The 12496-nt window shown below is 43.5% G+C and overlaps 1 protein-coding gene across 1 annotated transcript in view; it reads right to left on the reverse strand.

Annotated features, from left to right (window-relative positions):
• LOC306922571 (ATP-binding cassette sub-family C member 5) overlaps nt 1–12496 on the reverse strand; it is a 47687-nt gene that overhangs the window by 9868 nt on the left and 25323 nt on the right. Inside the window, exons 14-22 of the mRNA XM_079500260.1 lie at nt 11858–12061; nt 11376–11501; nt 10921–11029; nt 10309–10493; nt 9275–9424; nt 5896–6025; nt 5090–5243; nt 3038–3166; nt 2086–2272 (exon numbers count right to left, since the gene is read on the reverse strand). Of these exons, the coding sequence (XP_079356386.1) occupies nt 2086–2272; nt 3038–3166; nt 5090–5243; nt 5896–6025; nt 9275–9424; nt 10309–10493; nt 10921–11029; nt 11376–11501; nt 11858–12061 (1374 nt within the window). The remainder of the gene's footprint in view (nt 1–2085; nt 2273–3037; nt 3167–5089; nt 5244–5895; nt 6026–9274; nt 9425–10308; nt 10494–10920; nt 11030–11375; nt 11502–11857; nt 12062–12496) is intronic.

Consider the following 12496-nt stretch of genomic DNA (forward strand, 5'->3'; position numbering starts at 1 on the left):
GGACAAGTCTTTGCTTGGCACGCACGCAGCGTTCGTTTTGCTCACTCCTTTTTCAGAAATGCCCTGCTTCGTGTTTGTACAGCTACACTCACAACAACGACAACAACAGCCTTCTGTTCCGTTTGCCTGACGAGTACAGTTACATGTCGTATTCAAGGCCACCTTGGAAGTTATTATCGAGGGAGTAGAAAGTCCTTCTCTTCTTCTGTCTTAGGAATAGTTAATGTGGGATTTCTCACAAAATACATTCCAGTCACAAGCCCTCTTCCGTAACCTTTACACTTCACCCCCCCATCCCCCCCATCTTGACTTGAATACGTGCATGTACTGCCAGAATCCTTGTACTGTATATCTCCATATATTATGTTTTTTTTCTTCATAAATGGCATGCCCAATTTTATACATCATCATATGATGCAAAAGTAGCAAAAGTAGCAAAACAAAACGCTGATCTACAAGCTCAGAACACGTTGCATTCTTCTGACGTCTGACCATTTTCCCATGCCCAAAATAGGGATGCCAGGTTGAAAGTGCTTACGTCTATCTATGAGTTTTATAAATATTGAACCAATGAAAAGTATTAACAAAGAACCTGTGACTAAATAATAACTCCTGTTTGACTTTGAGGAAGACGCAAGTCCAAACGTCAGTCAGCCCTGCAAAATAATAAATACATACTGCAGACCAGTCGAGAGCTCCAGAATTCTATTTGGGTAGTCTCTTCTGAAGTGCCACGGTATTTTTCTTCCTGATTCAAGTTGTCCCTGAGCTGAGCACTGAGCACTGAGCACTTCTACCTTTAACTGACTGAAGCGCATTGGACTTCTATTTGTACCTAAATAATAAATACGATTCATTGAAACGCAGTTTCTTTTTTAACATTCACTGAAAAGTATTGGGTTTTGGACATATAAGGTTTCCGCCCGACAGTGCATGTAATGTAGTGTGCACCTGCACGGCCTATCATATGGTGTAGTTCAGTGGTTCCCAGACCTTACAGGTCGAGACCCAAAAGAAAGACTAGACCGTTTGCCCGGGACGCAAACCAGTGAAAATAGCAGATGTACAATCGTACAACACGTCATTTTGCACCACGTTGCAAGCTTGACTTGTAGATCAGCTATTTTATATATTTAAAAAAAAAACAACAACATTGAAAACATATTTTAAAATCTAGTAAAAGTAAGGTTAGTGTGTACTTGCACGGCAGATGATATAATGTAGTTTGTAGTGTGTTAGTGTGTACCATGAAGTATGGACCTAATGACTGGGCGCTGTTCTGACAGACAGGGACCCAGACCCGTGTGAATCTTTCGTAGTTACCTTTCCTTTTTCAATGGGGGTGCTGGTGGTTGGACTAAAGCAAGAGAAGGCAGCCAGCAGTGGAATAATGTTTTCTTTTTTTCAGCAAACGGGTAGGAAACTCCCATTCAATCTACTGCAGCTGATTCTTAAATCAAAACCAAACAGGGCTGTTACTGTGAATTTGGATTATGTGACTGACCACTTATCTTAATGTGGAGGTGAAGTGAAATGTTTAATTATAGACCGAGTGACCGGTGACCACTGACCTCATCTTAATGTTGTGTACATGCGTGAAGTGAAATGGTTTGCCAGGCCACGTCTCGTGCACTTGCACCGGCGCCACATATTAAAAAAATAATTAATTACTGTGAGCTCGGAAATTTCACAGTATCAACACCGTGGCTGTTTTTGCCGCGGTATTACCATAATACGGAATACCGTTAGATGCCTAACCTGCACAGCATATGATATGGTGTAGTTTGTAGTGTGTTTTAGTGTGTACCTGCACAGAATATGATGTGGTGTAGTTTGTAGTGTGTTTTAGTGTGTACCTGCACAGCATATGATATGGTGTAATTTGTAGTAGTGTGTACCTGCACAGAATATGATGTGGTGTAGTTTGTAGTGTGTTTTAGTGTGTACCTGCACAGCATATGATGTGGTGTAGTTTGTAGTAGTGTGTACCTGCACAGCATATGATATGGTGTAGTTTGTAGTGCATTAGTGTGTACCTGCACAGAATATGATATGGTGTAATGTGTAGTGTGTTTTAGTGTGTACCTGCACAGCATATGATATGGCCAGGCCTGCGTAGGCCGGGGTGATCTGGTTGTGCATGCAGACGATGAGAAGAGCTACGGACGTGATGAGCGTGATGCTGATGAGGTCCAGGCGGACGGCCAGCCAGCGCATAGCGCAGCTGAAGAGGTAGTGGGACGCCTGGTTGGTGTCCAATAGTTCCTGGTACCTGGACAGAAAGATACAAATACAGATATAGATACAGATAGGGGTGCAAAAAGTGAATCACACCAATCCACTTAATCCATTATAAAAAGTAATTGATAATCAAGAAAGTTATCGATAGTTTTATACAATAATGGATCCCTATTTTGGGCACTGTAGGTGGAAAAAATATAGAAATGACACGACAATGTTGTGGCCTAGCGATTCTGTCAGGGAGTTGGCAGTGTCGTTTATAATATTCAGTTATATTTGAAAAACGAGGGGGGGGGGGGACCAAGTGTACAGACCCCTGGGGGACCCTTGGTCAACAACGTCTTTTTTTTTTTTTTATCCCACAAATTTGTAACCCATTTAATCACCCCTGTGTCAATTATCTAATGTGATCCTGGGATCTACACACCCTCCGCCAACCTAGTCCCCATATATGGGGGACATGGGGAGAGCAACGGACTTGAACTCATGCTTCCTTCATGCCTGAGTGTCCAAGTTGCTCCTTTACACCTGACAGGGGGGAGTTTCCCTGGTTGGACATAGCACGTGGAAGGAACACGTTATTCCAACCAGTTCCTTTCCCCTCCATCAGGCACCCCGGGTGGCCAGGGGGAGGCAGTTTAGAGACCAGGATTACTGCATATGTTTTTGGTCAACAAAGTTTAAAGGGTTTAAGTGGTTAACAACACACTATCTCACTATGTCTCTGTGACAACAAACAGGAAATAGATACTGTAGATAACAGTGTATCTGTGGGTGAATGGTTTGTTGTTCTGACCTCTGGAGGAAGTCATCTCCTCTTCCATAGGCATGGATGGTAGAGAGCCCCTGCAGGCTGCTGGTGATGTGCGAGATGAAGGGGGATTGGCTGATGTTCTCCAAGCGCTTTAGCTCTCGGATCAGAATCCTGAAAAGTGGAGACACACACAGGATGGGGTACGTTAAGGATGCCAGTGAGCGTGCAATGCTGTCAAGGCGTCTTATTCTCAATGACAGTCATACATGTACGTGTGCTCATGTTCCATTGTTGCCTACCTGCACTGACAACACAGGCCGGCCGCTAATACTTACTTATTTTTAACCGCTTTTTTTTAAGCTGTTACAGTAAATGGCATTCTTTGTATTTAAAGTTGTCATTACATGCCATAACAATGTTTTATACATTTAGTCAGAAATGCAATTTCTTACAGTTATTTTGGGGGGCATTTTAAGTTGTTTTATTAGAGGCAGTGAAGAGAGACAGGAAATGCGGAGAGCAAGAGAGTAGGGCAATGACATACGGCAAATGGTCCGTCCGTCCGTTAATCGAACCAAGGACATTTTGCGCCCTAACCACTTGGCCAGAATTCTGTCCTTTCTAGGAGCAATTTCATTTTTACCAAAAGCCAAAAAAGAAAAAAACATTACATGAACTATTACTACTTCCTTCCTACTACACAATCTCTACTTTTCTTGGAAGAGTTCAGACATTCTAGCTGAAGGGCAGAGGAATGAGGGCATGGAAAAGGCATTAAGTCCAATGATGGTGTGGTTGTGTGCCAGCCCAGTGGACAATGATGACAGGGGTGCAGGCGGGGGACAGGAGGTAATTCTGTTGAGGACAGAACTGCCATTTCCTGGCAGAGAGCACTAGCCATTTTCTGGCCTCCGCCGCGCACCGTCTGATTTATGTGTGATATTACGAGCTTATGAGCACCGTCACCCACAGACACACGATACGCTGGACAGCCAGAGAGGCCACTAGACCTCCGGTCCACAGGGAAGTGAGAGAGGGACAGAGGGACAGAGAGAGGGAGGGGGGGGGGGCTTATTGACAAAAGGTGTGGTGGCTTTCTACTTTTAGACACAACAGATAGGATGGATGATGCAATGAGACCAACAATCGCTCCATGAATCATCCCCGTTTTCTCATAAAAGTAGAGGAGAGAACATGACTCTTCCTCACTCTGAGGCTGTGTTGCACTGTTTATGCCCCAGGCAGTTTCACTTCACCGTTGACTAAAGCCGCTTTTCGGAGAAGGTGATTTCACACGAAAATCCAGGGGCCCTTGTGACTTTGCATGATATTTGATCCTCTGTCAAGACGATTGACATGAGGGTGATTGATGCCAGGGGTGTGTGTGTGTGTGTGTGTGTGTGTGTGTGTACACGTTTTTAATCAGTCATATGGGCATCAGTCATATAGTCACCGGACAAAATGGGATATGAGACGCGTTTTGATGACGGCATCGCAAAAAGGTCTGTTGTGCCGGCATGCAAAGGAAATTGAGTCCCATTGTTTACAATGGCGAATTTGCCGGAGGAACAAGCCGTGCGCTGAGCGGGCTGTTGTTGTGATCGCCGCTATGGAATACTTTTCTACACTACAACAAGCGATTACACCGCTTTAAAGTGGATTTTCATGACAAGCAACTCAGCGGTTGGTGCAGTGGTTGTTCAAAGGTAATTCTGCACTTAGTCTATTAGAGGCTATTAGACCACCACCGTACATTGGCGGCATTCAACCTGTTAAGCACTTATTTATCTCTACCTTCAGATACAGTGCACTGTTCTTCCTCTTTACATTAGTGGTATTATGCAATATTACCACACGGCTCTAAATAATGACAACCAATTATTCACAAAAACAGAAGCAATAAGCATAAATATTCTACGACTGTTCATGATTGAGTATAAAATATCTGTATAAAATGTATTTTTTTCTGTCAGTATAGGCTGCTCATGCAGCCCATATAATAGCACCATGTAAAGTATAGATGCATGAAACTCATCAATAGCAATATCATAAACTATCATCATCACCCATTATTGACAAGAGCTCAAGACTGACCTGGCGACACGGTTGACGATACAGAGGAAGGCTCCCAGGGGCACGATGGAGAGCAGGAACCAAGGGAAGACGATGCCCAACATGCCCAGGCAGAAGGCGACCATCGTGAGGTTCTGGAGCAGCATCTCAGACTGCATGGTCAAACGCACGTCCACTGTGGGAGGAGAGGTGATCGAGTTGTATCAGATGTTTAGGGCTGAAACTATCGGGTGTTTTCTGAGTGATTATTTCTATTGATCACTTTTTTGATAATTAAGTACTCAATAAGCGTGTTTTTTAAATGTATAAATTAATGAATTGATTCAGCCGCGTAACTAGACGTCAGTAGGCCCCCACGCAGGCTGGTCAGCGACAGGCGAGGGTTTGATTGGGGGTAATTAAGTCCCTGTGACATACTAGTGTCATGTCCAGGGGGTGTACATGACTATATGTACATCAAGCTGCCACACAATACAGAAACACGAGATAGGCTCCTGAGTCCTAAATTAAATAGCCACATGAAGCTACTTTAGTCTTCATGAAGCTACTTTAGTCACATTGTGTAGGGCAGGATGTACACAAAGAGTTGTCTGCTCGCATAAAACGTGTAAACAATAGACAGAAACACACATACATGTGTGAGTAAAAAAACACACATATACGAGTAAAAAAACAAACAAAAAAACAGAATGGCTCTCTTGGGGAAAGGCCCTTTGTCAAATCACACCGTGACTGTGTGTGCTACAACACGACTCCTTCTATGCAGACTTCACTGGCTCACTCAGAAACCTGTGGGGTTCAGGCCAGGAGCACCAGTCTGTACTAACCTTCATCCATGTCTCTGGAGAAGCGGGTCAGAATGCGGCCCAGTGGTGTCGTTTCGAAGAAATGCATGGGGCTGAGGAGGAGCCGCTGGAACAGCTTGTCATGGAGCACAGAGGCAGCCTTCACTGCGCACTGTACATCACGCACGCACGCACGCACGCACGCACGCACGCACGCACGCACGCACGCACGCACGCACGCACGCACGCACGTACACACACACACACACACACACACACACACACACACACACACACCAAGAGCAACAAGTCTTTACTGTGCAATGTCACCACAGACAACAGCCACGAGCAGTGTTTGATTTTGGAGCCACACAGAGGATACATGGCACTTGAGACTTGAGACTCACTTGTACTTGCAACATAGGGACTTTACCTCTGCCACCAAATGACTAACTCAGTTCACTGTGTACCCGACGTCCCGACGTCACTCCCGCTACCCCTGCAGTCACAGCGTTATTTTTTGTATTGGATTTCCCACAGGCAAATCTCAGATTGCGTCATATAAGAACTGTGTTCCAAAAATAAACAAATGTGGTTTTGTCAGGTATGTGACAAAACCACATGACGTTATGAAATGAGTTACATTTCAGAGCGTCTGCGTTTGTTGAAAAAGAAAAATATTTTCCTACTCTTACTGCTTCATATCCATATTTAAAGTCTCCAGGCGGAACACAGTTCTTATATGACACGATCTGAATGAAGATTACCCTGTGGGATTTCCAATAGCGCCCTCTAGTAGCAGTAATGTCAAACTTTGGTGCTCTATTGTTCCTGCTTTAGATGGTCAGGTACAGTTGCCTCTCGCAAATTCCAAATGTTTCCGTCATACAGTCCGGAGAATTCTCCATATTCATACCGCAGCCATCTTGCCAGCAAGGTGACACTTCCCATAGACAGCCCATTCATCCAAACAGAAAAGTCCTCTCTAATTATATTAAACAACGTCAAAATCACCAACATTGCAGCTGTAGGGAAAGCTTGAATCATCCTCTTTCAATCTGTAAAGTTTTTGTTTAATGAAAATCCACAGTAGACATTTTATGAGCTACTTCCTGTCAAGAAATTCCTTGCAGATGATTATTTATTATTACAAGTATCAGAGTATGGAAGCGCTCATTATCAGTAAAGCAATCTCCTGCTGCCTCCTGCATTATGTTCACATTCAAAACAGGTGGTACACATGGGCCGTTGAGTGATAGTTAAAGAGCACTTCCAAACTCCAGCACAGAAAAGAATCATTTGCAAGGAGGAAGTAGCTCATAAAATGTCTACGGTGGATTTTTATGAAACAAACACTTTACAGATTGAAAGAGGATAATTCAAGCTTTCCCTACAGCTGAAATGTTGGTGATTTTTACGTTGTTTAATACAATTAGAGAAGACTTTTCTGTTTGGATGAATGGGCTGTCTCTGGGAAGTGTCACCTAGGTATCACCTTGCTGGCAAGATGGCTGCGGTCTGAATATGGAGAATGGAAGCTCTTTCCATGAGTAAGCAATAAAACGGATGTGACGCATCCCCTCACTCCGGCCAAAACTATATAGCATTCAGAGATTGTGGAATAGTTGTCTGGCTACGCGAGACTACAGTAGGTACATGTAGACTCCATATGACTGACCGCTTACACATTCCATACCCTGGGCCTCTCTCTGTCAAATACACTGTTCCTTTTCCATGTGATCCCTTCACTCCTGCCACTCTTCCTTCTACGTTTTGCATGATGTAAAACGAATGTCTCTCAATTCCACTTAATGACTGTCATAAATGTTAACGCACGTCACAAGTTCACAAGTTCAATGCATGCATAGATTACACAGATATTACCGTACTAATACTTTGGAATATCATCTCTGTCGGGTGGAAACCTCATGTGTCCAAAACTGTGTGTACAAATATAGCAAAAGTAGCAGATCTACAAGCTAAAACCACGTTACTTTGTGCCATGTTTGGAGCTTGTAGATCTGCTACTTTGATGGATTTGTGCGATGCTGTAGTATGAGTAGGGCATTCATTTATGAAACAACACAAAAAGTTAGAATATGGAGATAGGAGGTATCTGACCAACAGCAACACCTTCGCTGACACAAGAAACATTCTTTTAAACATGGGAACTATTCACAGTGAAAAGGTTGTTTGTTGTGTGAGGTCAACATAATATTAATATGTATTGCTTGATTAGATATTACTTAACCCATTCTGGGCGGGAACCCCTTTTGGTGTTTTAAGCATTAGGTTATAGGCCTACTTTAGCTATTTTTGAAAAATCTTGAAAATGTGGCACAAATCTTTGAAGATATATTCTTTCAGAGTGAACGTTTATAACTCAAATCTTTGCTTCTGGGGAGTCCCTGGAACTACATATTTTCAGATGGGGGTCAGCGGCCAAATGCAGTGGTTCGCAAAAATAATAGCAAAAATAGTTTGAGAACCAGAAACATAGGTTTTTCAGAATACAGTCGGGATTTAGAAGCCTTTTTTAAAATCGGAACCAGGTCTAAATAAATGGGTTAAGCGATACATATACAATAATATTACATTGACCTCACACAACCAAGACTTTTTTCACTATGAATAGTTCCCATCTTGCTAAAGTTAAAATGAAGAATGTTTCTTGTGTCAGGCAAGCTGTCAAATCTTCATAGTAATGAGGTTTAGGCAGGCTGACATGTAAAGGTCATAAAGCTAATGCACGACAGACAGCTCGCCAATTGGATAGAAATCACTTTTGGCAGGAGAGAACACATTAATTCTATTAATGGAATATTCAACACAAGCCCATAGATCTCATCACAGCTAGGGGTGAGAAAACGTTGAGCCATCTTTTAAAAAAAATAGCTATTTCAAGTGGCACACTAGAACATTAGGAGCTAACCTCTGTAATGCGCTGTCACAAAGGGTTAGCTGGGAAAAGGGGACATGCACCCAAAGGGGCAGCGACGTGCATTCACAAACCATGTCGCTGGTTTGTCGCCGGCCACTCACGCGCACATGCACGCACACGCACGCACGCACACACAAACACATCAAACACACACACTGTGTCCCTCTAAAGCTGTGAGTCAGGGCAGTGGAAAGATAAATGGACTTGGCCCACGGGCACTTTCAATTATAACACTGAAACTGTCAGAACCTGAACAAATGACAGAGCAGACAATTAGGGAGCAGTGCTGCAAGGCTTTACAACAACAGCAACATCAACTTGTTCTTATTTTCCCTACAAAGGCCAGAGTCCATCAGTGGATCCATTTCTCATTAAGAGGACATGGTGGTGCGAAGCCGACAAAGGACAAGACAGGGACAGAGATAGGAGGACCAGGCCTGGGTTTGGGTGGAGCATCAGCGAGGGGGAACAACGTCTTACCTTAACAAACACCAGCCCTCTTATGGTCTTGAAGATTAGAGCAGCCCCCATGGATAGGACGTAAACACATGAATAGTACTGGATGTGAGGGTTGAGCCGCATGCTGTTGCTTGACGCCGCCGTTTCATTCACTAAGATTAATGATGTGTTCTGGGGGTAGATGGAGAAAGGAAAACTAAACAAACAATACACTACTTTCCAAATAAGATTTCTGTCTCTAATGAGCTAGAGAAAGCAATGCTACAGCGTCAGAAAAAAGCAGTCAGTCGGGTTTGCCATTCCAAAAAAAAAAAAAAAAGCAGACTCTCTGCTGCTCGCGTTTGTTTTTAATTACGTTTACTGTGGCATGCGTTACTTTTTTTTAATCATGCAATGTTCAGAGTAATGCTCAGTTGGTAGCCGCAGACTCACTGGCGCATAGTCGTTATTCTTCTTGTTGGAGCCATTTACAGAATAAAATGTATGTAACCCCAGTCGGCACACTGTCGTGTGGTGAAACAAACCCAGGTGTGCCTTGGGAGTTTGTGCCAAACACACATTATTATCGTTGTGTTGTGGATTCTTCTGTCAAGCACTTTGTGACACTGTTCTTGAAAGGTTCTATACAAATAGAGCTTACATACTATTAATATTACAATATACTGTATAATAATATAATTTCTTGTTTTGTATACTATACAAAACATTATGAATATTGTTTTAATGTGCTATATAAGTACTTTGTGTATGTTAGAACAACAAAAAGAAACATTAAAGCAACATGAGAAATTAGATGGGATAAGTTTTTAAGTGCCTATGTTCTTTTCCAAATAGTACAGGGAGGGAAATTCTTTTCAATATATTTGAATTACTTTCAACCTGTCGTCGCCCACTAATTAAAAAATAAATACATTGTAAACATAACTGAACAACAAGCTTGTGTGAGCTTGTAGATCTGGCATTTTCGCTATGAATACAGGCGTGCTTTGAGATTCTGACTACGGCCCATGGGTGTGCCCTTTGGGCAAAGCACTGGTGTAAGCAGCCTGACTCACCCCACTGCCCTGCTTGATCCAGTGGCTGAGCCACCAGTTACTGAAGGCTATGCTTCCGGTGGTGGCGAGGAAGAAGAAGATGTTGACGGCGAAGACCGCGGGGCCTCCGGCAGCTTTGATGTAGGCAGCGTACACTGACCAGGCCACAGCGCCAGAGCCTTTCTCCTCTGCTTTCATCAGTTGATCTACATGAAGGCAATGATAGACCGCAAGACAGAAAGAAAGGATTGTTATTTGTTACACATTTCTAGTTTATTCTAGTAGGACTATACTGTATCTTTAATTGTACATCAAAAAAATCCCCACACATGCTTTGCAATTTAACCCGTTAAAACCGGAAAAGTGTCTGTGTCATGTTTTTTCAGAAAACTAGTGGTTCTCAAAAATAGCAAATATACAAGCTCACAGCACGTCACTTCATGCCACTTCTTACATGTGCTATTTTTGAACATTTTTTAAAAAGCTTGAAAGTGTTGAATATTCTATATATATATATTTTCAGGTGGAAGGTCCGCAGTCAAATAATACATATAATTGTGGGGGTCCTTGGCACGAAAAAAAAGGAAACATGCTTCACAGCAGGATGTGGGTGGTTGGCAGGGTGGCTCTCACCTCCTTTCTTCTTCTCCACCTGTGGTCCTGTGACCGTGGCAACAGGCAGATTGGTCTCTGCTTGTTCTGTCCTTTGCCGCTTGTTTTTCAGGTTCTTTCTCACCAGGTTCTGAAGGAGCCAGAAGGAGGAGGAAGGATGGAACAGAGCCAGTGTCACAAGAAAGGGGGGGACCCCCAGTCACAAATCATGGACGTCCGTTAACAATGGCCACTAAGTCATTCGAACAGAGATATCGGTGACAGGGTCTTTAGCGGGTACACCGGTAAATCAATGAGCGCATAAATAATGAAAGGCCTCATATGCATTAACATTTCCCAGCCATCGGCCTCGCCTCTCCAGGCTTATGAATTATTCAGCATTGTAATGTACAATGTTATTGTGAAAGGGGTGGGGGTGGATTGGCAAGCTAATTCACAAAGAGCTGGCCTGGTGCCTGGTGTGCCCCTGGCCTTACCTCCTGTTGCATGCTGTTGAATAGGGTGGCGTAGTCACGATCCTTGCCCATTAGCTGGGCATGGGTGCCATGCTCGGCAATCTGCCCGTCCTTCATCAGAATGACGTCATCGCACTCCGAAAGATACTGGGAATAAAGCGGTAGATGCTGAATGAACAACTTATGAACTACAGTATGTCAACATATGAACTAAGATCTGTAAAAAAAATTAAAGCATGAAAATGTGTGCAAATCCTTTAATATATATATTTTATAAAGCAAACATTTTTAACTCAAATCTTTGCTTCCTGGGTGTCCCTGGAACAAACAACAACATTTTGAGATGGGAGCAGCAGCCAAGAAATATAATTTTGGGGTTTACTTGACATGAAGTAGTTGAGCGCCAACATGAGTCTTTCAGAAAACTGTTATAGGATTTAGAAGACATTTGCAGAATCGGCCTCAGGTCTTAAAGGGCTAATTTCAGAGGATCATCCATTCACCTGTAGCTGATGTGTTACAAACAGCACCGTCCTGCCCTTGGCGGCTCCACGGATGGCGTTGTGGAAGAGGTGGGAGCCCACGTGGGTATCGACGGCACTGAGAGGGTCGTCCAGCAGCAGTATGGGCCGCTCGCTGTACAGGGCGCGTGCCAGGCTCACCCTCTGACGCTGCCCGCCACTCAGGTTGGCACCTCTCTCTCCGATCTGGGGAGTTAGAAGGAAGAGACCATTAGAGATGTACCGATACCATTTTCGCCTTCCTGATACCGATTCCGATACCCATAACTTGCATATCGGTCGATAGTATACCAAGTACTGATCCGATACCACTGTGTAATTTATAAAAATCTAGGGCAGAGGTTCTATCTGCGTTCCTCGAGTTGGTTACAGGTGTCTAACTCTGAGAGTGTACAAATGGAACCAAATGGACCCTTAACTTGGTCCACTGATCTAGGAACAAATCAAACTTTATAAAACACTGGTTTGGCCGCCCTGAGACTGGGAGGTCGGGGTTCATACCAAAGACTGTGAAAAATGGGACCCAGTGCCTCCCTGCTTGGCACTCAGCATCAAGGGTTTCAGATTGGGGCTAAATCATGTCCAGGGGGTGTACTTATCAAGCTGCCTCATGCTACAGAA

Source organism: Electrona antarctica (assembly GCF_951216825.1).
Source record: "Electrona antarctica genome assembly, chromosome: 1".
NCBI lineage: Eukaryota > Metazoa > Chordata > Actinopteri > Myctophiformes > Myctophidae > Electrona > Electrona antarctica.